The sequence below is a fragment of the Tympanuchus pallidicinctus genome, unplaced genomic scaffold, assembly GCF_026119805.1.
Source record: "Tympanuchus pallidicinctus isolate F22 unplaced genomic scaffold, pur_lepc_1.0 scaffold3, whole genome shotgun sequence".
Classification (NCBI taxonomy): domain Eukaryota; kingdom Metazoa; phylum Chordata; class Aves; order Galliformes; family Phasianidae; genus Tympanuchus; species Tympanuchus pallidicinctus.
The window spans coordinates 5784075-5808881 of NW_026294747.1; the positions used below are offsets into that span (position 1 = coordinate 5784075).

The following is a 24807-nucleotide window of genomic DNA, read 5'->3' on the forward strand; positions in this document are numbered from 1 at the left end:
GACTGTGCCCAAGAAACCTGCCAGGTTTGGAAGAGGAGTAGCAGGTTACAATTTCCTTGAGATACAGTTGCATGCCTTAGCAGAACTCTGCAATTACAGTAGCTATGGCTGTCCTTACTTTTCCTATCTGTAGCGAACTGCTGTGCAAAAAGCAGCAGTGCAATTATAGGATATGGGAAATTACTGACGCTGAAAATGACAATACCTCCAATCGTTAATAAGGATCTGGTGTTTTTCCCCCAGAAGAAATATTTTAGTACTTGTGAAGTGTTGGAACTGGGGAAAGATATGGAATATGAATAAAGAGCTTTAAAATGAAGAAAAAGTGCCCTCCTGTTGGCAGCTGCTGTGTACATGAGAGCAGAAAAATAAGCATGGTGCATTGATTTTTAACCTGCAAGCTGTTTGTAACTTCTGTGGATGAATGCCATACATTTTCAAGGCTTTAAACTGTGCTTCAGAAGCCTAGGAGCTAAACCCTCAGGGAAGCTCTCTGCTCAGCATGCTAGAGGGCAGTTGCTCCACCAAATAGACATGTAATTGGGAAGTAATTAAAATCTATTCCTCCAAAGCACCTCCATCTGAGGCTCTAAAGCACACAAACTGTAAGAAGATAAACTCACTTCAAATGTTTGTTTTCTAAAAGCCACCTTGATTGTTTGTCTGACTTGCATCCATCCGTAAAATTCTCATGCAATTTTCTGTCCATACATCCATCGTGCTACACAACTCTGCATACAGGCACACCCACTCAATTGTCTCTCCATCACTTCTACTTGACTACCTGCATTCCCATCATTCATTTATCCTCATCCACCTTTCGCGGTCCTCCAGCTCCAACGATGTACACAAACTCCAACCTCTTGCACATTTGCTCATCTTTCATTCTACCTACACATTCATTCACTTGTCATCTTGCCATGAATCTTTCTCTTTCAAACATCTTTGCCAATACGTTTGACTGTCAGTCAGTGAACTTGAATGGAGATCAGTCTAAAGCCAAGCAAGGGCAAATGTGTGGAGAATATTCCTGCACCTTGAAGAGGATTTCAGTTGTCATGGTGAACCCATGAGTGATGATGGGCTCCTCATCTGGGGGACGGCCCTTCCAGCAATCCAGCTCCACACAGCGACACCCAGCCAGCAGCGTCTGACGGTACATTTCGGGAGATGAGATACCAGAAAACTGGCCAGCTGGAGGAGAGCACAAGGAGGGAGGTTCAGCTTTAGCTATTCACGTAGGGCACCTTCTGCATAAAGCAGAGCATAAACTCTGCTGTCTTTGAGCAGAATGACAATATGTTGGATATTATGAAAAAAATATTCGCTAAAAGAGCGGTGAGGCATTGGCACAGGCAGCCCAGGGAGAGGGTGGAATCATCATCCCTGGAGTTGTTCAAGGAGGTGGTCAACATGTAGACCTGGCACTTAGGGACATGGATTAGTGGGCATGCTGGGGATGGATTGATGCTTGGATTTGATAATCTTAGAGGTCTTTTACAACCATAATACAATTCTATGCTTCAGGCAATAGAGTGACATTTCTTCTTCTGAAGTGTCACGCACAACAGCCCTCAACACTCCAAACTAGAGGGCAGATGCATCTACCTGATTATCAGGGTTATTCATCCATCCCTGGTGGTGGTAGATACATGCTGGAGCTCAGGAAGTTCTGGACATGCCCATACCTGTTAAATAAGTGTTGTGTGATGAATTGATGAAGTAGTGTGAGAGCGGCTGTGTCATGTCCTGATACAGCACCAATTTGTCCAGTGCTATCACGTTGTTCTCAGGGCCACAGAGAAACCAGACCATTCCCTCTGGAGACAACTGCCCTACATGGAAAAGAAAGCTTCAGTGGTGCTGAAACACAAAGGTTCTGGCATCTCCTACCCAGTAAGGCAGAGGTTTGTGAGAATCAGGCTGGTTGCTCCCCTGGAAAACCAGGGTACCAGAAGGTATGAGATGCTCTGCTATTTTCATGCTACCTTCATAGTGGAACATAACAGAAGAACCAGTCCTATGGGCTGAGTAAGACTCACCTCTCTGGATGTTAATGACGCTGGGCTCATATTTCTCTATCAGGCTCTGCACCTGCTCAGGTTTTGCTGGAGGGAAAAGGATGTCGTTGAGGCGAGAGTCTCGTTGCTTCTTGTTGATAAATTTTGCCAAGTGTTCTTTGGTCATGTAGGGTTTTGCTTTGAAATGGCTAAGGGAAAAGAATTACAGAAAAGTAAGGCACATGTGCCAGAAAACTTCATAATGGAGACATTGGTTCTTCCTTAGGTAAGCAATAAGTGCACAGCTCTCTGAGCACACAGAATTCTGTTTTATTTACATTTCTTCCTGTAAATGATGCTTTCTACTCTGGTCTTTTTTCCTCCTCTGTAAAATTCCCCCTAACTAATGCACTGCTGTTAAGGGGTTGTACGAGAGAAGAACAAAGCATAATTTGAGCCTCTGACCTAAACTCTAAATTTCAGAACACAATGAATACTTGCCTTATGAAATCAAGTCCACTTAAGAAGTCACAGGTTTAGTTAATTGGAAACAAGTAACTGACTAATGGCAAAGTTCTCTGGGTTTCACGCTGTGCATGGTCTGGTTTGGGGCTAACCACAAGTAGTCTCATATTACCATCACCTAGATTAACCTGAAAACAGTGCTTCTGATGGTAACAATTCAGAGCCTCTGCAGCACAGTGAGGCCTCAGGCCTCATCCTTTTAATTCAGTCATCAGTGAAAGTGTGTACTTAGGTACCTGTTTTTCCAGGCTGGTGTGTAATCAGCCAAGCAATGTGCACAGCAACCCTGCTCCCCACCTTTTTTGCCTTTCTTTTACAATAAGAGATTAAATCCTCTTCCATGGCTTGAAGGAAACTTACTGTGAAGTAAATATCTCATCAATCTCAGGCCGTGGACACAGATTCATGAGGAAAGTTTTATACACAGTCTCAGGGAAGTCCTCTGGGTTGATGGCATCATTCTGAGAATGAAAGAAAGACAGGTCAGTATCATTAACCTACAATGGTTTTCACCTCTGTTAACACCTGCAGTCCAGCACTCATTGTGACAAGGCAGATAAGCAACTGGCACACCTAGCAAGGTATTTAGGAAAGAGGAGATGGAGTGGAGAGGCATTATAATGGCCTATTTCAGAAAAGATCATTATTTAAACTGTCCCTTAGTGGCTCCTGTGTGATGATATAGAGTGCATGATAAGCTGATAGGAGCTGTTAGAAGTCTGGATTGTGGTCTGAAGGTTGGCAGCAGTGCCATCAGATCTTTTGCTTCAAAGAGCAGGGGAAATGGACAGAAGGGAATGAGCTGCTTCCTATGCCACACAGTGCAAGTCACAGAGCTGCAAGTGCTACAAACGGTAAGAACTGATCTTAGCAGGCTTGCACTTTAGGCAAGGCAGCTAACAACAACAATAGGATTTCAAAGCAATTTAAGAAACCCCTAATGTTTTTGAAGTCATGGGCAGCACAGTCAGGATAAGCAAGAAGATTATTCCCAAATTAGTGGCTACCTTGTTACATCCTTACCTTGCCTTTTGGAAGATGACAAGCACTTAATGCTGCTTCCACCCTCTTCCTGTCTGCAGGAAACATCTGAAAAATACTACGCAGATAGGGAAAAAGAAACCATTACCACCATGTAAAAGGATGCAGAAAGCTGGGTACCGGTATGCAGGGCAGAATGCATCCGGTCAAGCCTTCAGTTTAAAGCACTCTCTTTGCAGTATTATGGACTAGTAGCAATAACTGAATTATCCCTAGATTCAGAACATCCCAATTAGCAACAATGAGGTATCATCTGTGGATAAATTTAGATGTCAGCTCTATTACACTCCTGGAATAACAGGTGCTCACGGTCAAGAAGGGGAACAAAAAGTGCCAAATACGTTGGCAGATGGAAAAGTGCTCAACTGGAGCTGTAGCTGACATATGCAAACACTGCATGCTGTTCCCAAATAGCCCTTTGCAAGGCAAAAATTTCAGCATCCTTGTTATACTTCAAAAGGGATTTAAATGTCCAAAGTCAAGTAAATGTGGGATGTAAAAATAAAACCTGACAGAGGATTAGAAAGCTTCACATGTACCTACACTTGGAGATGCTGAATATTTTTTATATATCTGGCTCTTAATCTGGACAATTTAACTGTGTAATGGTTTAGACCATAAAAACCACTTCTACTATTCTACAAGAAAGGCCAGGGCATTGAAGTGAGCTATAGCCTGTACCAGACATTTCTTCTGGCTTATTCCAAAAGAACAAACCATTTTCTCTGCAGTAATGCTACCTTGCTTGCATTCTCAAGATCAATTTGAAGTACACTTTCCCTAGTTTGAGTTATTAATTAAGAGCTGTATGTTTTTAAAAGCCCATGATGTGTACACTGGTTTTTGACAGAATGAAATCCTGTTGCTCCGTGGTTTAGAAAACAAACAACAAGTAATGCTTACTGTTGAATAACAATCAGCTGTCCAGGAACACATTTAGCCTGCACAGACTTAGTCTAGAATTGTTACACCATATAACACAAGATAAGTACCACATTTATTACAGTGATTAGCGTTTTCCTCTCATGATGCTATAACAGCACAAATCTGAGCAGGGTGGTTCAGAATTTTCCAGCCAATGCCCACAAGCGTGCTTACCAAAGGTCCTTATTCTCAAAAGGAAAATAAGTTAAGCACTCAAAAGGGAAATTCAATGCTGCAGTGCAGGCTTTTGTCGTTGTGTAAGTGACAAAACAACACGGAAGAGTGATGAGATCAGCCATGGAGTGATTTTACAAGGGAAGATGCTGAGTGGCACAAAACCAATTCTAGATTTATGCCATGAAGTGCACGGGGGTCTTTGTTTTAGCAAATCAGCCTTAGCTTTTTCTCAGGACATTTATACCCTGATGCATAAGCCAGTCCTTGAACAGTGAAGTGCAAACCTCTCCTGTTCTGTACTTGAGCCAGCATTAACCTTGGCCCAGATGTCTGTCCTCAAAGGCTGTTTCCCCATTCACGTGCAGAGTGAAGACTGAAGGCAGTGGAATTACACCAGTGGAGAACAGCTGTAGTAGTCACACATAAGAAAAAAGAGACAAAGAGAAAAGGCCCCTTCCAATTCACATTATTTTATGATTCTATGATAAAACAACAGATTTCTGCTTCAGGCTAGCTAATTTGTCAAGCAAAAATGAACCACATACAGAACTCCTTCTATAAAAGCTCAAACAAGTCCTACACCTTATGTAGCTTCAACTCATGTTTGCAAAACAAATCCCCAGTCAGAATTTCATCAGAGTTGCTTGATTTTGTTAATGAATATTTGGTAACAGGAAGGAAGTGAAATTCTTGCTGTAGATGAAGGAAATGGTCAAAGAAAGTCTCCTTTCCAGACACAAGTTATGTCCCAGGCCTTTCAGTGGGAGGAACTTCGGTGCAGGAGGAGTCCTCTCATGACTTGAATGATTTTTACCTCATAGGTAATGGTTTTTTGGCAATGTTTTTTTACCTTTAGGTGCAGCAAAAGCAGGCAGCTATAGGCACAGGGCTACCATCCTTTTACCAGCTGCTATGCCTCTCATCTAAGTGAATATACAATAAAAGACAAACAAAAGCCTTACTCACTTCCTGACAGGAATCTTTCCCTCTGCATTCAGCTGCATCTTCAGCTTCACCAGGCTGAAAAAAAGTCAAGATGAGGAGGAAAAAAGAAAACACAATTGGGAAAGGAAACCAACAGTTATCTGAAAATCAGGGTATTACAGGCTGTAAGCTTAACCTCAGACAAAACCTGTTCCCAGTTCTTTGGAAGGAAAAACGGGCAGACTTTTGATATCAGAAAGATTCCTCTGAAACAAATGACAGATGTGAGATGATGGTATCCTCTGTTACTAAGTCCTCTTTGATGATCTCAGGCTGCCAAACCAAACAGCATTACAGAACCAAGAAGAAGAGGCAATACTTTGTTGAGATAAGCACAGTGACTGAGATGGGGGAATATATCTGAAGCTCAGAATTTCAGTTTGCCTAGTGCCACATGTGTAATACCAAGGCTCAAGTGCTGTAGTGCCAGTCAGTTGTCATGCAACACAGAACCCACTGACAACCCGCTGCCCTGTGCCTCAGGGCTCCTGAGTTAACACAGGACTTGCTTAGGAGACTGCCAAAGGACTTAGATGCTAAGAAGCCTTTTCTTTTCATTACAGACAGAAGGAGCAGCAAGCAAGCGTTTCAAATAGCAATGTTTGTCAGAAACCACTTACATTTTCTCTAGGAAGGTGTACCGAGAAGCGTTGTATGTGAGGGGATTCTGAACAATGGCCATAATATCCTCAGCCCAGCTCTGGAGAAAAAACACACACAGAGGTGGAGGCAGCTGATGGAACAGCACAAGTACATTGCATAGACAGGGCACTGGCCTGGGCTGATACTGCTGGGCTACAATCCCAACAACTCCTTTCCCGCTCCCTCTGGAATGTGCCAACTCTTTGTCCTTCATAGTGCTTCTCTGCCCTCAGGCTCACGTACCTTGCCAACATTCTCCTTGTAGGAAACAAAGTTATGGAAAGTGAGGTCCACCATGTCAGGGCCAGATACAATTGTCAGAGTTTTCAGCAGAAAGGTGCTGTGAGGGTAATCCAAGTTAAAAACCTCACGGAGCTTCTGGCACTGCAACACAGAACAAGTGGGGTGAAAAGGAGAATGAGGCAAACTGCATTGGGAAAAAAAAAAATACAGGACACAATGCAAACATGGACTCAAGTTTTTCAACAGTTGCAAAATTATGTAGTCTTTCTCATTTTTTCTTATTTTCCATTTCTTTTCTGTAGCCTGCATCACCAAGATCCTCCAAGAAAGAAACCATTGTGACCAACATCACTGCACAAACAGCCTGTTCTGGTCTGAAAAAATACACATAGGAGACTACTATTAAAGAAACTGCATGTAAAACTTCAGCTTCAACTTGCAGACAGGTGGAGAGAGGAGCATTTGGCCTCCAATTAGCATGGGTGTGAAACCAAGTTAGCACAGACAACCATTTGGGTTTCCACAAACACTAAGAAAGGTTTTTCAATTAGTGTGACACCTGTTGCAGTAGCTTGCCTCAGCACAAGATAGGTGCTGTTTGGGGTCCCAGAAGGCCAACCAGACTTAAGCCTGGTTGCTGGGGGCAGAAGCTCACTCTCTCTGTCTTCAACTGACATTTTCTTCTTGTTGTCAGTTGCTAAATTTGTTGTCTTTTTTTTCCATAGCAATTGCAATGTCCCAAGCGATGGCTCACCAGAGATTTGATAAGTGAAGAGCTCATCCGATTAGTCATACTGGGATTTCATCACCACATGAAAGTATTTATAGAATCCCTTTAACTTATTTAGTATTTTATGCATTCCTATCCTACATAAGACATAACTGAGCCAAGGTATCCTTGAGTTACACCGATGGTTACTATTTGTAACAGAAGGAAAACATTCCCAGGGCCTACCATAAAGCACAGCAATTCATTACTTGAAACATAGCATCCATCATAGCAAACTGGCAGAGCACTGCTCCTTCAGAAACTAAGGGCAAAATTAATCACCAGCAATTGCTAGCATGGCAGGGCAGGCTCAGAAAAGCACCAGGAGCTGGAAGCTGTATGTTAGACATATGGCTGAGTTACTCCATTTCAACAAGTTGAAATCAGTAATAGCCTAGCACATTACAGATACCACTCTAACCTCAGCGAGAGAGGTTTAAGCTAAATGACTTCATGTGCTTGCTATAAATGTAGAGCACTCACCAAATCAGCCCTGCAGCTCAGCTCCAGTTGGGCAACTCATCGAGCTGCTATAACTGGACAACATCTACATTTTTATTGCTGAAAGTTGGTCTTAGACTGACAAAGCCAACAAGAAACCCTCTGACTATTTTAATTCCTTTGAATTGCTCAATTCAAACACAAGCAGTTGTTTCAGCCACAGAATTTTCTATTTACGTTTGGACTGTGATAGCTGAAACTGAAACAGCTCACTGTAGGAACCTTCATGTGCTGTGTCTCGCATAGAAAACTGCATGAATATTTTATGAGAAATTGTGCAGGCTTTTTCCACTGCGTTTTTCCAAATTTCTGCAGCATCTGCAATGTGGGCACATATGTAGCAAATAGGAAAAAAAAAAAAAAGAATGAGACAGATTATAATTCAAGACCACCTGAACGCCAGCCCTCCCTTCATAAAAGCCTTTCTTTGGTGGTAACTGAGATATGGACAATCCAATAGGAACTGGAGGGATTGAAGGGGAAAGGCAGTCAGCCATCCAGAACTACTTTCTAGTAGCTGAAGAGTTTCTAGAATGGCTCATTCCTGTACTGTAAGCAAGTCTTCTTTGTAGAAGCCAACAGCACCCACATATCCTACCGCACTCTGAGAATCACAGAATATCCCAGTTGGGAGGGACCCATAAGGATAAATGAGTCCAACTTGATGGAACTTAAACTACAAGTGGCAACGTGTTAGATTTTAGTTTCACATTTAACTTCATCTTGCAAACCCAGGGGCATTTGTTCAGTTTTCTTACCTCTAGTGATGTAAATTCTATGAAGCTAAGACAATAGAGAACTTGTGGTTTGAGCTCAGCTCATTTCCTGTATTTGTTACAAGGCGGCTCCTCCCGCCCCTTCCTTTTCTGCAATCTGGTGTCACTTGGCTTCCCGGCTTCTGCTCAGGATGTGTCCCCAGCTGGCTCTGAGCTTCCACCTGTGCTCTGCAGACATAGCTGGGCACATGCAGCCCTCAGAATGGCTCGACCTCCGCCTCACAACAGGAAGTGGACAGCCTTAGCCTATACAGCTATCTAAATGGGATGCACGTTGTCAGCATAGGTTAGGACACCTCCTAAAACCTCTGTTTGCAAACTACAGCAGGGAGAGGGGCAAGGAGAGGAAAGAATGATCTTCTCAGGGATCTAAGTTGGGTCATATTTTCCCAGCACATTTCCCACCTAGCCTGAAATAAGTCACACACACACTCACTTTGTGCTGCCTGGTGTACTAAGGGATTATCTCGCTCCTGGGATAAAGGCAGTGATGTTGGCACAACAATGGCGAGTGTGCACCAGATGCTGTCCTGATGCCACATTTTGCCTTTTTAATAACTTGCTCTCCTGTGCTGCAGCTTCACTGCCATTCCTCAGTGCCACACTGCAGGTGGACAGAAAGGGAGGCCATCAGTCCATGAAAATAGGCAACCATATTAGCCATGCAAATCAGAAAGAGAAATATGCTTAGCAAATCCACTTAGAAAAAAACACACACACAAAAAGCAACCCAGCAGAAGAATGGCTGAAATACAGAATCAACTTTCATTTCACTTTCCATTCTCCTGATTTCCCTAAAAACCTGGTCTGTATAAATCATATTCATAATCCTGAGAAAAGCAAATTCTCATGCAAACACAAAGAACCAAACTTAATGCAAGAGATTAAAAGAGCCTTTTCTCCACTTGAAACAGATATAAGCAGATGACAGGCAGGATTTGCTCCAGCTGCATGCAATATCTATATATGACAGTTCTGTATCTTCATGATGCAGTGCTGGAGTGCAATACTGCAAGACAACACAAGCAAACCCACTCCCTATGCATTCTTTAGGACAGCAGCACCACATCTGTGGGGCTGTCTCTGGGCATGTCTCTGTGCCAAACATCCTGGAGGGACAAGTGAGAGGAGATGCAGCTAAGCACCCTCAGCTCTCACTTCTGCCTTATCTAAAGGAGATGGAGAATGCAGCAGCACACAGATTCACATGGCATCAAACAACCCTCAGCCTGCTAGAACCGAACAGGAACAGATGAGGGAGATCTAGACTTTGGGTCCTTAGAGTCTGCATGTCTAGGTTCAAAAGCAACAAAATATGTATGAAGAATGAAATTGTATCATAATAATGAACACCAGTGAGAAAACACAAGTTTGTTTTGTGAAAAATGAGACTCATTTCAAAGCCCATGCCTGCTGACATGCTCAAACAAAACCCAAGCTGAAGCCAAAAGCTCGGCAGCCTGGCCTGCAGCATCATATACTGTAGTACTAATAATTGGCTTGTGCAAGTGCTCTGGGTTCTTAGTGCCTCAGAAGAAAACAAGATGGAGCAGCTGTTATTTTTCTTTGTTACTCAAATAAAAAGATGAAAATTGCATTGTAAATAACATCTTGATCTGCTTTGGCATGCTGCTGAACTACATTCAATAGCTTTTTATCTTGTCTCACTTATGTTAGAAGCCCTTGCTAATTCTTATCTTTATTACTCTTGAACATGTGCCAAAGTTCACCCTGCCCCGGCTCTCAAAAAAAGAAACTCCCATCAAAAAGAAAAAAAAGCTGTAGAACACTTTGTGAAGCTCTCAAAGGAAATAAAGCAAGTGAAGAGTCTTTGCTCCGAGGGCAACACAGGAGAATGGCACATATCTCCATTCTTGCACTCTCTACCTCTTTGTCCCACTGGATTTTCATATTGATACCTGACAGTAATGATGCACCAGACTTGAATGCACTGTGTGGAGTGTGACTCGTGCCAAGAAACTGTCACTTTCTGCATTTCTGTGTGCTCTCAAATCCTGCCCTCAGCAAAGCCACATGAACTCACTGCTGAGGACTTCCAATGTTCTCTGCAGAAGCATTCAGAACAGCACAGCCATGTGGGAACTGGAAACTGCCAGGCCCAGATGGTACATCTCTCCCATCGTTTTAGTTTAGTACCCATTTCAGTGCCCACACAAGTCCTTCCATCAAGGTGGATATGGAGCCAGCCTAATGCACTTTACTATATATGTAATCACAGAAAGGCCAGAAAATCCTCTGAAATAAAATAGAGACTGATATATTAAGTGAATCTGAGATGCAGAGATTGAAATGCACTTGGGATTTTCACAGCACAGGTTATCGCCATCATTTGTGCCAGCTGCCAGCTGAGAATACTTAATAAATCACTTAATTCTTGAGCTTCGTTTCTTTTTTTTTTTCCTTTTTTGTAGCCAATTCCCAGCACTGTATAACACCACCTCTGGCCTATTAAAACAGCTAGAACACAACAGCCCCACCAGGTCAGACCAAACAGCCACCCAGATGCCTGAAAAAGAAAGGGTAACTGCAGTGATACATCCTGACACATTTCTGCAGCTTCCAGCAATTTATGGCTCAGCAACCATCCAAGCCACCATTTTATCTTGTATTTAAGATCCTCAAAGGGCATTCCCTTCTTGACCTAACTTTAAAATCACATACATTTCCATGGCTTGCGCAGGAAGCCATCCCACCGTGCAATGACACAAGTCAAACAGCAGCACCTCCTTTTGCTTGTGATGAAACTTTGGAAAATTCCACTTGATGTATAGCTCTCATGGGAAGAAACACTGAGCAACAGCTTCACGCTCACCTTCTCCATTCAGATCCTGATTTTGTAGCATTCCACAATCGTCCACAATTCCTTTTTTTTTTTTTTTTTTTTTGCCAGTCTGCAGGCAGTCTGCTCTCCCACAAATTTCTCCCTACAGCAGCCATTTCATGCCCTTATTGATCATGCTCTTTTCTACATTTCCCAGTTCTTATTCCTCTCTCTAGAGGCAATACTGATATTTGGACTGCCACGTTTTTCCTGGTAGTCTGCAACAAAAAGTCTTCCTTAAATACTTACTGAGCTCTAAGTTACTCTCTTGCTTGGCTGCTGCTGCCAAATAGACACCCACTTATAGCCTCAGTGCTTCCACAGCTAACTTCTGATCTACAAAGTTGAATTTGTTTTGTAAACAGTTTATTCCTGGAGTTTATGGCCTTAGAAAACAGTACCTCAGGTCTCTCCTTTAGGTAGGTCTTTTCCACAGCAAGCTCTGCTCTGAGTGCAGTACTCTCCTCTATTAGCTCCAAACATTAAATTCTCTCTCTCAAAACCAAAAAGTCTTGATAGCTTTTTTTTCCCACAAAAATGAGTTGCAGACAAAACTGTAGGCGTGTTTTGAACTCAGATGTGTTTAGCTCTAATGGTTTTCTGAGAAGAAAGTTTATCAGAAGGAATTAAGATTTTTTGGAATTGTGAGACAACGGGTACTGCTCTTCAGCTCTGCTGTACTTTTATCAGCCATCTCTTTACATTCTTTCAAGAAGCACCAGCCCTAGGGAGCTGTGATTAGACATTTCAGAGAGGTATTAGCAAAACACCCATACTTCTTACGCAAAGAAGCTGCTCAAGTCTCTCAATATGGACTGCAAAATCTTCTTCTTTCACATTAGACAGAGAATCATCTATGTTACCCTACAGAATCATAATCTTTACTTTTTTGTTTCCCTTTCACATTCCAGCTTCCATTTTCTTCTTGTCTTTTTCATACACAGAAAAGTTCAAAACAAACAAAAATCAGGCCCAGAAAAAGTCCTAACAAGGGCAACTGTGCTGCAGGAAGCTTTGATTATAGCTGAAACCAAAAACAAAGGCATAGTCATGCACACCCTGCAAACGGGTGACTGAAAACTATTTGAAAAAACAGCAACTTTTGCCATTACTACATTTTCTTCCCTTTAAAGGAAAAGAACACCACATGCTGCATTGGACTCACTCTGTAACTCCAGGTTTGTGGCTGCCTTGACCCAACTTGTGCATCTTTGTACAAGAGCAGCTCTCATGACTCAACACAGAATCATCACAAGTCCCCTGCAGGACCCCCCAGTGCAGGTCCAGATTAAAACTAGCCAGATGCACGGCACAGGAGAGAGCCCTGTTGTGTACAGCAGAAAATCACTCTTTTGGCATGCACCTGGAAGTTGAATTGTTGTTTTCCCCAAGCTTTCTTTTCAACAAGCTCATATATATCAGTCTGTAAGAATCTGTTAGGTGCACGGAGAACTGCTGGGGAGTTCAGGGACAAAAGTAGTAGCTTGTCTATACTTACATAGTTCTGATGTGAACAGACAAGGTTGTCTCACCTTCTTATAACATAAGGTCAAGCTAAACTGCCTCAGCTTGTGTCAAAGGCATGGACAGCTTTTCCACCCCCCTACAAACCAGCACAAAGAAGCACACACTCACCTTGGGGATTTTGGCAAATCGCCCTACTCGGGTATCTCGGATGCTGGTTATATCCAGAATTTCCATCTCCTACAAGAGAATAAGGATGATGAAGAAAAGAAAGGTGGAAGTTGAAAGCTTCCCAGAGCCTTAGAAGCTGCAAAGCAGGTCTGAACCAGTGCCCGTCACTGGGGAAAATTCACCCCCCAGAAACACGGCAGGCAGGGGAAAATGAGCTGCTCTATGCTCAGATGGCAGGCTAGTCAGTGCAGAGGTGATGCTGCTTCTGCAGTACCATCATTTTCAGTTGAGGCCAGAAACCTGCTGCAGTTTACTGAGATGAACATGGCTCCTCTCTACCCAGCTCTCTTCCATCTTGATCATACTCCGAGCTTCAGATTTGGTTCTAAATAGCCACAGTAGACTTGAGCATCCAGGCAGAAACAACAGAAGTGGGAAAACGTAAGATAGTATGTTTGCCCACGCAGGGAACAGGAACACCACTGCACCTGCACCTTCACCTCAGGCTACAAACGGGCAGGATGAGGATGTTGAACTAGGGCTGGGTAAATAAAACCCAATGAAGCAGAGAGCATGATCTTGAAAATGAAGAATCTACACATGAAGTTCTCAGCAAGCTTTGTGGAGGAGGAGCACGGAGCTGGTGTCAGCTGTGTATTCATCCTACTTTGTACCATTTACTTCAATTTATGGAGAAGGGTAGTGCAAAAAAAGCACATGCAAAGATCTGACACGTGTTGTCTGTCCTACACTACTATTACATTCTCTCACTCCTGTACCAGAAGACCTTAGGAAGCAATTCCCATGGAGGATACTGCATGAGGTTCCCTAGGCAGCCCACTCTATGTCCTCACTGTCCCTACTGCTGGCTAGTTGTTGTGCCTGTTTTGTTTGTTCTTTTAATATCCAACCTGAATTTCCTTCCTCTGTTACTAATTTGCCTGCTCACCACAGGTCTGGAGAACAAATTATACTCATTGTAGCAGATGTTTTCCAAGATCACAATAAAGAACAATGTGGATACCATGTCTTCTGGCTGTATCCCCATTTCATTGTCAAGCAGAATGAAAATGTTATTCCTAATCTCTCTCCTTTCTGAATCTCCACCTACCTTATGGACAAGAGTGGGAAAGGGCCAGACAAATGCTTGCCCAAGGATGCAAAGTGGGCTGCTGCTCTACTGCAGCTCTCAAATCTGTTTATTTTAGGTGATCAGCAGCGGCATTTTCCAGGAAAATGAGATACCTCTGTCTGGCCTTCCTCAAGCTAAGGCACGTCCTGACTTCCTTATTGTAGCCCCTTTCCCAAATAACCAAGTAATCCCTCCCACCACTAGCCCCGTGAAATACGCATTTTTGATGAGTAACAACAGCTCCTCGCCCCATTGTTTGGTGCATCATTCAGTGATATCACTTCTTCCTGCTGTCTGGCTGAACCCTTACAGCTTAACTTCTACCATCAGGAGTGGGCAATCCTTGAAAGGGAGAATGAGTGACAGAGAGGGAAAAGAGCAGTACGCCTTCGACAGGGATGTCACAGTCTCCAGCGTTGCAACACTACTCTCAGATGCTGTGGCTGCGTGCCAGTGTCTTGCTCAAGCTGCCATTAGTGCTTAGCTCAAGCTGCCAATATTCTGAGAATTCAGAGCTCACCAAATCATATCATGTTGCTTGGCCAGGCTGCTGAGGAGGAGTACTGGCTCTGTCTCTTTATCTACCACGCTTTTTCAGCATGTAGGTCACAAAGAGGAAGTAGAACTGAACCACAGCTCTGCTCTGGAAAGCAGAAGTAAACCCAGCCTTCCACCTCCTGGCAAGCCAGATCCCTCCACCCCTTATTGCTCCCCAGCAGCAAGGAACTCAGTTCTCCTTCCTAAGTTTGTGGCATCTCACTCCCCTCTGGCAGCTCTCACCCTTGTGCTTTACCTCCATCACCACGGTGCAAACCATCTTGTTTCTGGAGGAGCACAAATCACTCTACAGACCTGACGCAGCCTCTATATCACTACCTTCATTCTTTAAAAGAAAAAAAAAAATCCCTAGCAGGTCAGTTAATCACACTACAGACAACACAGGAGGCATATTTTAGCTGATGATGCATACATTTAACTGTACATTTAAAGCTATTTTTATTCTAACTGCACCACTGCACTGGTTTGGAGAATCCTTTAGCAAGCTGCATAACAGGCATATCAATAGAATTCCTTTCTGTGTCATCCTGTGTCTTAATTTTGCAGAAACCTGAACCGACTGTTTGGTGACCGACCTGTGCAATCTTAACACTTACCTTGTTCTGATGCGTCCAGTATAAATAAAAGCCCTTTGGATCTACCCGAAGAATCACAGGAGAAGCACTTGCTGTTTCCTAATACATTAAAAAAAAACAAACAAACAAACCACAAACACAAGCAAACACGATTTAGCACCTCATATCCCATGACAGACTACTCCAGTCATAAAAGGTTTTTCATTAAAACACAGACCCAGCAAGGTGAATCACCATCTGATTTATGGAAACGAACCAGAAATTTCAGTATATCTCCAGAGAAACAGTGTGAAGCGACAAAGGCTAATCCCTGCTGAAGCCTAGGTCTCACCTAACCCTATGCATTTAGCTAAAGCAACTCTTCTGAACATTTCTATACAGTCAATAGGGGAGAAAGTCCTTGTAGATGTGACTGTTCCACTTGAACTGCCTTGCCTTCAAGGTGCTTGCTTTGTTCTGAGCTCTAGAAGGAGCGTGGCCAAGAAGAGACACCACCTAGATGTGCTAGCCATCGTGACTCTCTTTGCAGTCTGCAGGATTTAGTCAAGAAGAGTTCAATATAACAGATGAATCTACTTTAGGAGGGATTTCTTAAATTCCATGCATTAACTCTAAGTGAACTATTAAAAAAAAAAAAAAAAAAGACAACTTCACAGATGAATTATCATGAGTTCTCTGGAAACAATAGAGAATACTTGGTGACCCTGCTTGGGCCCTAGCTCATTCAGCCTAGCAGGCTCCTGACTGCGCTTGACCTCGGGAGACACAGATGATAGAATCACAAGGCCTATCAGCCATTTCTAAGAAGGCTTCAAATTGACTTCAGGAAGTTGAAATACTCAGCTACTGAAACGAAAGCAGTAATGGAATCTGGAAAGTGTATTTGCCATTTTGTCTTGGGTTCTTCCATGCCACAGAGTAAAACAGACACTGTAATACTACTACTGAATATTCTGCCTTGTCTCTAGATAAATCTTATCTCTTGTGAAGCAGCTTTCTTGAAGGTGAGGTGAGGCCATAATAAGGACAGCTGCTCTCCTGATCAGGAACAAGGATAGCTGTGGGGCACAGCTATACTCTGCTGTGGGTTGGCTCCTTAGAAGATGGTCTGGCAGCTGAAGTGGTTGCTGCTCATGCTGTGGAGTTCAATTCTAGGACAGAAAGCGAGTGCTGTTCTGTAATGTGGCCTGGCATGAAATTCCATAATCTCACAGAAAATCCTTGCCTGTACTTAGAGGGTTAAGCATCAGCACACAGCCAAATCCATTCACATCTGCTCCATTTAAGAAGTCAACTATTCCATCCTGGACAACCTGAGGTTTTGAAAAGGTTCCCAAGCTGGTACTTGTAAGCATCATATAGTAAGAGTTAATCTCCCTAGCTCAGTTGGCAGCCTCAGCTTGCCAGATGCTAAGCAAAGCACCACAGAGTTGCTTCATAGCCAAAACATTGGGAGCTAGCCCAGTAAGACAGGTCAGAACAGTGCAGCCTAGCCTGGACCCCACCATGCTCTCCTCTGGAGAAGACATTATGAATGCAAGGGGGTTTTGCTTTACTCAAGAAATTGTTGGGTACAGAGAAAGTTCCAGTGCAGGCCCAAGCTACAGCGCTGTAGGAAGCCAAACTGATCTACTGCCATTCCTTTTCCTCTGCTACTGCAGAAAGAGGCCAAGCCTGTTAACAACAGCATGGCCAGGTCCCTTCAAAGAGTCAGAGCTGCTTTCATCCTCACCCTCCACCAGCAAACTGACAGGCTGGAGCTTTTTCCACTTTCTTTTGCAGCCTACTGTAACTACAGGAAAGCAAGATAAGATGGTGCAATGTGACCAGCTCTTGTGAAGGCTTTTGTTATTGTTGGAGATCAAGTTTGTAAACTTAGTAAATAGTTAGAAGAAGCCTTTCCAGGAAATTCAGTCTTGTAAATTCTGAGCAAAAATGCACACAAGACTTGAGTGCACTCACTCCAACCATAAATCCTTAGTGGGTGTTGGGAGTCCAACTTGACTCACTTTGGGTATCAAGGAAACTTGAATATCCCAGAAATTCTCAGGGAAGTACTTAACAGCTTCAAGCTTTTGGAAAGTGGCCTCTCCCCAGACTGAGCACAGAAAGTCAATGGCAGTTTGGTCAGACTAGATGACCATACTGGTCCTTTTTAACACAGGCTATTCTACGATTTAATTTCTGAAAGTGCTCAGCTTTCGTTCAGGCAACTTTGGCCTCTGTTATTCTCAGAAACCAACTCCCTTGTCCAACCTTAAGGAAGCCACATGCGCATTCTGCAGGCAATTGCCCTACTGGGAAGAATGGAAAGGGAAGGGAAGGTTGCTTTTTCTATCAAAGCTTGGTATCATCTTCCTGCAGAACTAGTGGAACAACTGCACGGTGGTATTCCAACCTATATTCCTTAGCACTCAACCATTCTGTCAGCAGTGCACTGCACTGCCTTCTCATATCTCTGAGCAGTTGGACAAGCCCTTCCTATGTGCATACTCAACAGTGCACACCAAACTCCAAACAAGATAGATGGACAGCTGCCATCACTGTGCCTGGATATTAGGGGAAATACTTTCTTGCCTTCTCAGAAAGTGAGGAAGGGAACTATTATACTCAAGTTAACCCCTACTTTTCTGATCTACACTCTCTTCCCCTCAAAGGCAAACTCAGCCCACAAACCAGATATTTTAAAGACACAAGAGAACATGGAGCTGGAAGGCAGCTTTGCACAGCATGCTCACTGCTTGGCTGCTGTGCGTTTGGTAGCTCACAGACCCATCAACTCCAGAAGCAGGGCAGTAAGAGGAAGCAAGTTGGAGCCTGATTTCCACCCATCTGCAAAGCACGGAGAGTCCATGCAGCAAATAAATCCTACCCTATACACCCCAAGATACATCTGAATGCAGTGCGTGCTTCTCAGCCCAGGGAGGCTCCCAGCATCGACTGCCTTCCCAAGGACTAGTTTTGCACAGAGAAGCAGCAATCAGTGCCCCATTCCCCACGCACTCCCAGGCTCCCTGCAAACCTGACCAAAATACTGTCACCATGCATACAACCCAGCCAAGCGAAGTCTCAATACTCACATCGTCCCATTTGATGAAGCGCTCGCCTTTGGACAGATACTCCTTCACCTCTGGAGGCTGCAGGACAGGAGTAAGCATTGACATTGTCCTGTAGATGTGCTCCTCAGCTACCAGAAGCAATAGGAGTCACACAGTTTACTCCTCCTTCACCCCCTCTCCTCTATCTCTGCCTCTCACATGGCAGGGCTCTCTGCCATCACCACTATTGGCATCAGAGAGCAAACAGCCTCTTATGTCCCAGGCAAATTCAGGAGAGGCAACAACAAGCAGGCGAGGACAGACGAATCTGCATTGTAAATCAACAGGTCTCCAAACAGGCACAAGGTCACCTGGAGGGAAAGCTTGTGACGAGTGGAGATGCCCGTGTGGGCACACATGCACACACTCTGTCCCCTCCAGGAGGGATCTGCTCCTCGGAGCCCCGTTGCAAAGCGCGCTGTTCAGAGCACTTCCGCAAGGGAACTTCCTTAAATGTTTTCTTTGACAAAGTGCAGGCATTACCACCCAGCACTAAAAGCTATTTCAGCAGATGTGGTTACAGAGCAGTGTGGGGTTTGGCTACAAGCAGACTGCCCCCTTCATGCAGCTGGGCCAAATATCACACAGACGACTCAGTTTGTGGGGTCCAGCTGAACTTTTTTGCTTTGTCTCACGGGTTTCTTCTGAATGCTGACCTCCAAGTGAGACAGAGCAGCAGGGCAGGTGGAAATTTCAGACAGATGAAATGAAACATCCATGAGAGAACCCAGGATCTGCAAAATCATGCTGGATCTACTGCAGGTTCCCTAGGAACACAGAACAGGGGAGATGCAAATGAGGATTATACCAGTGAAGCTGCAGGGACCAGACGGACAGTAGAACAGATGGTTAATAACAAACAGTGCAAAGCAAGATCCTGCTCCTGCACATAGAGCAAAGGAACAACACGTGAACAGAAAAGGCGAAAAGGATCTTCTGCTGGCAGAGGTAACCAGGAGAGACCGTGGGCAAACTTAAATTAAGTCAAGAAGGTACAGCCCCACAACTAATTAGAAGCAGAGACAATTGTGCTGCACTTGCTACTATAGGATTTCCATCCTCATGGTAAGATTTAATCCTTCTATGAAAGTCCAAGTATGGCACTTGCTATTGCAAGTAAAGGCCAAGAGGCTGTAAAAAATATTCTCTGAGCTGAAGAACTCGTGCAAAAAGGAAGCCAGCTGCATGGTGAGGTTTCCCTCTCACCTCCACCTTACCTACATTTGTAAGGCCAGCAGAAGGCAGATCAGCTGTCCTTTCCCAGGCTGTCTGAGGGAATCCTAAGCATTCTCAATCATCAGTGGCAAGAGGGAGGAGAGGTTAACTGCAGGGAGACTAAATGGACCTGTATGAAGTACTTTTGCTGTAAAAAAAATCAAAGATGGCAGCAACTGCCAGACAGAATCATGCTGCAGGAACAGAATATCTTTTCTTTCAAGAGTTTATTTTGAGAAAAAGCAAATAGGAGAGCTTTTGCACTGCCAGCTACTATTGAGTTTTCTGCATTTACCAGCATACTTTACAAGACTGGTTGCTCAGTGTCATGGCTGAGACTGGGACAGGGGCATGTATCACCTCCAGTCTCATAACCTAAGCTTCTGTGCACGTGTATCCAAGTTGCATGTGCTGGGAATACAGTGGGGTGCTTCAGTCCCACACCAGCACAATCACGAGCTGCCTGCTTGGACTCCGTTACTCCCAAGCCAAGCAGATGACAGTGGCTGCCCAGGTCCCAAAGGCTGAGATGGAGGAGCTCAGGCACACCATCAACAGCATGTGACTTGGCATAAATGTCAGAGAAACAACCCACACACTGCTGAGTGGTTTTGTTCTCTGTTCTTGCAAGCAACTTAGGAACAGACCATGAGGCCTAGGTATGTATAGAGGAAGGTCACAGTAAGCTGCAGTGAGGAAAGGAAACTGTAGCTACTCTCAGTTGATCCCTTCTGTCACAGCTCCTGATTCCAGTGGCCATCCTGTATTTACCACAAACGTCATTGTTGCTTCACAAGCAACGTCTGCTTCGTGGGGATCTCTGCTTCCCTCCTGAGTTCTCTCAGACCTGTGTAATTAACGGCTCTATCTTCCCAACACTGTCAGCTTTCACTGAAGAATAAAATAATGAATACAAAAAACACAGAGAAACAACCACGCCAGCAGCTGTCCTCAGAGGCTGCTTGGCACTGCAGTGATAACTTCCAAGACCTCTGGCTGCCTAAAGATGGCCACTTTGTCTGCAGCTTGCTTCCTTTTGCATAGCTTCACATAACCTCCTTATCTCTCATTTCACACTCCTTGCTCTGTGTCAGAGCTTCTGTGTCTCTCACGAAGAGACAGCTGATGGAACAGTGATAGAATAAAACAGTCCTGCCCTCTGCCGAAAGCTCCAATATCAAAGCAGGCAGAAGTAACAGCACTTTGAGCAATGTCTATTTTGACCGCCCTTCACTATTTTTCTCCTGCAAGACCCATTTACCTGGTCTGTAGCCATTCCACATCCAGTGAACCTCCTTGGCTTTCATCCTTTACCTTCATCCACTGTACATCCCACCAATTACAAGAGTTTCGACATTGAACATATTCCCCCTCCCAGGGAGAGGAATAACCTCCCCTTGAGTCCCCCTTATCTCCTTTGTCCTACCTATTCAGCTGCCTCTAAATCCCACAAAGCACATAGAGACAAGATAGCCTGCACCACCCTCTGCTGATTTAACACGGTAAGATTCATAGATGGTGATTTTAAGTCATGCTATATAGGAACCACCTTGACTGGATGGCTCCTGCGTTCTAGCACGACTCCTCAATCCCAACCTATTTCCAGCTCACTCACTCCTGAAACATGTAAGAAATCTTTTCCAGCACTGTTCCATTACACTTACACATTGCAATGTGTAATGCTGTCCTCTAGTGAAGAAGCTATGATATTGCACACAGAGCCGTCAGTCTTGCCTTCAAACATCAGTAATGAACTCACAGCCAAGCAAAACTGAATTCCTCTTATTACCCCCTTTTCCACTTTGTATTCTAAGCCCCAAGAATCCTGAAAGCATTAAGGACACCCTTAGGACCACAGCCAGTGGTATTGAGTATACCCTCAGCAAGTCTTCTGATGACACCAACTTGAGTGGTGCAGTAGATACAACAGAAAGAAGGGTACCCATCCAAAGGGACCTAGACAAGATTGAGAGGTGGGCTCATGTGAACCTAGTGAGGTTCAACAAGAACAAGTGAAATGTGCTATACTTGGGTTTAAGATACACAGATATGTGTACAGACTGGGAGAAGTACTTGAGAGTAGCCCTACAGAGAAGGACCTGGTGGACAAAAAGCTTGACATGAGCCATCAGAGTGTGTCTGCAGCCCAGAAGGCCAACTGCACCAACACAGGAGTGATCAGCAGGGGGAGTGAGGTGATTGTCCCCAACTACTCTGCCCTCATGAGGCCCCATCTGAAGTAATGTGTCCAGGTCTGGGGCTCCCAACACAAGGAAGACAAGGAGCTTTTGGAGAGGATTCAGAGGAGGCCATGAAGAAGCTCAGATGCTGGAGCACCTGTCCTGTGAAGAAAAGCTGAGGGAGCTGAGCTGGTTCAGTCTGTAGATGTTACAGTGACATTTTTCACTCAGAGAGTAGTGAGACACTGAAACTAGTTGCCCAGAGAAGTTATGGATGCCCAATCCACAGAGGTTGGATATGTGCTTGATACAGTGGTTGGCTATCCTGCTCACACCAGGGAATTGGAACTAGATGATCTTCAAGGTTCCTTCCAAACCAAACCGTTCTATGATACTACAACAATTCTCCACACAAAAGTGGAAAAGCTCAACTTCTTCAGACAAACCACGAAAATCAGAGGAAAAGAAGAATGGTGAGTTTACATGGCTGGTAAGCACTGTTCTATTGCTTGAGAAGTGGTGGTTATTTTCAAAATACAGCCCTAAGAATTGTGTTCAGATGTTGCATCTACGTTGGGTGTACACACACACACACACGCCTTCCCTCCTTGCAAAAGGAAGCACTGATTTGTGGCTGTAGATTTCTACACAGACAGCTTCACACCTACAGAGTTTTTATTTTTTATTATTTTTTTTCTTAATTTTTTGATGACACAAGGATGGAGCCACTGATGCATCACTGTCCTGAGCTACCAGGAGCTTTCTGCCCAGGGCCTCCATCCTGAGCAAAACCAGATGTCACTGTCCCATCTCAAATTCTTACCTACTCACATCCTATAACCTCTGCAGATCACTTTCCAAGTCAGTGCATGACAGTGGGTTGTGCAAACTTCACTTACTACAGCTACATCAGAAGGTGAAGGAATTAAAGAACATTCCCAGCTTTCCCCACCTGTTAGTGGACTAATCAGAGAGACAGCACCTTCCCACATAAGACAGAATAGACCCTGAAGTGTGACAGAAAAATGCTAGAGGGGAACAAACTTGGATCCCTACGGGTTACAAATGGGAGATGGGAACAACAGCGTAAAGTAAGGCTTATTTTGTTTAAGAGTGGACAGCAGAGCCTCAAAGACTGTTTTGTCAAGGGCATTCAGTGTGACAGAAGGCTAGCCTAGCAAAGTATTTGCCCAAGAATTTCTGCCAAGACAGAGATGGATTTAAACACATCTGTTCTGCCCTTTAAACTTTAGGAGACCTCGTCCATCTCTCCCCTCCTCAGCTCACAGATGTCACCAAGATGTCATCCTTACAACCAATAAGAAGTCTATAGCCTACCTGCAAAAGTCACGTGCTGGAGGCATAGACTGAAAAAAAAAACAAAAAAAAACAACAACCAAACACCACCCCCCAAAAACAGAGTCAGAGTTCAAAAAAGGGATTATATAGTGTCGTGGTAGCAAATTATGATTTTTAGCTTTAAACAACCTGGCATAAATGCAGCAACTCAGATGCACACCTCATAGAGCAAGCTGACTGTTTACAGGGTGTCACATCCAAGTGCTTCCTAATGACTGAGCACAAGAAGGCAGAAGAGCTGTTAAACCAAGAGCAGAGGAACAATGGGACTGTGAGAAGCCGTCCTGCCTGCCCTTCATCCCAAGGCAGGATCAGCTGTGATTTATCAGCACTGACAGACATTAGTTCAGAGAGCTTTGGGAGGCCTCCGTTAGCACTGGAGGCTCACCAACCTCCCAGGCATCCATACTAGTGTTCCACTACTCTCAGAAGCAAGGTCTGTACAGAGGTGATGTCTTAGGCCAATAATCTTCCCTTAATTAAGTCTTCTCTGTTTGAAGCAGTAGATACTATTCACTGACTCTGAACAAGGACAAATCAATACTACAAGTTCATTTAGCTACAACCTTCAGGGACCCTCATAGAGCAAACAAGCCTCCCACTGCAACAGGTAGCAGCTGAATTCAAGTAATGCTGCGCAGTCAGGTGGGTGGAACATCTAATCTTCAACAATCTGTCCTGCCACCTGGGTTTTCAACTGAACACAGGCAGAAGGTGGTAAGCAGCAAGCTCAGAAGTAACTGAGTTTCCTGGAGGACCCTCAGACAAGCAAAGTGAGAAATCAGAGAAGTTTATAGTCAGTCAGACCCTGCAGAGTATAGTGTCTGCACCATCAAGGGAGAAAGGCTAGATGCTCGAGGGCTACACAGCTCTCTGCTGCTCTGTCAGGGTGCACCACGTGCCCTTAACTCCAATCCCTTTTGTGCTCTTGAGGCAAAAATCTCAGAGGGAACTGATTTACAAGCATTGTAACTGACTTAACAAGAATCTCCGTGCTCTGCCCCCAGAGCTCTATTTCTGCATCACAGGAGACCATTCTAGGCACAGCTTGATATTTTTGCTGAAATCCAAGAGACAAAGAAAATATAATTATTTCACCCTGGCTTCCTGGCTCCCATTTGCCCTTAAAGCAGTTAATTAGCAAGGAGCTAAGTTTAGGAACAGAAGGCACACACCTAGCAGTTGCATGCACTTGAATAAGAGGACCTGGAGAGACGTTCACACTCATCTGTTCACAGTCAAAAGAAAAGCTTAACTACAGCAAAACCTAACAAGACTCGGTACTTCACCAACATGTGTTGCCTCTCATCTTAATCAGAGCAAAGGCAAAGGGAGCTTGGCAGTGAATTCCTTTAATGTGATGGGGAATTGCTGCCTTTTCGGAAGGCAAAGCCTTCAGCGCAGTCAAGAGGTACACCATAGCCTAAATAAGCAAAGAATAAATGCAATGGGGAGGTGAAGATATTAGTTTCAAGGTAAAATCTAAAGAACTATACAGTTCAACTTTAGGACAATTACATACCTGTAATCACAGAGTGGAAGGAGCAAAAGCGTTTGGAAAGCAAGGAAGAGAAACTCATGCTGAATGATCTATTGCCATATCTGCTAGCTGAAGCAGCTTTAGCTGCTCT

At 44.1% G+C, this 24807-nt stretch overlaps 1 protein-coding gene across 4 annotated transcripts in view; it reads right to left on the reverse strand.

The window, feature by feature from the left end:
- Positions 1-24807, reverse strand: part of PLCB2 (phospholipase C beta 2) — a 47407-nt gene that overhangs the window by 20544 nt on the left and 2056 nt on the right. For 2 of the 4 annotated variants that reach the window (XR_008209423.1, XM_052695355.1), the window contains exons 1-11: positions 18405-19167; positions 15346-15423; positions 13060-13128; positions 6537-6677; positions 6272-6351; positions 5634-5687; positions 3549-3624; positions 2886-2986; positions 2043-2209; positions 1689-1835; positions 1037-1194 (exon numbers count right to left, since the gene is read on the reverse strand). Coding sequence is in view for 3 of the 4 variants with exons in the window: in XM_052695355.1 (XP_052551315.1) it covers positions 1037-1194; positions 1689-1835; positions 2043-2209; positions 2886-2986; positions 3549-3624; positions 5634-5687; positions 6272-6351; positions 6537-6677; positions 13060-13128; positions 15346-15423; positions 18405-18488 (1155 nt within the window). In the remaining variant the exon portion in view is untranslated. Of the gene's footprint in view, positions 1-1036; positions 1195-1688; positions 1836-2042; positions 2210-2885; positions 2987-3548; positions 3625-5633; positions 5688-6271; positions 6352-6536; positions 6678-13059; positions 13129-15345; positions 15424-18404; positions 19172-24807 lie in introns of those variants that run through there. The other 2 variants (XM_052695357.1, XM_052695356.1) reach the window with 2 other exon arrangements.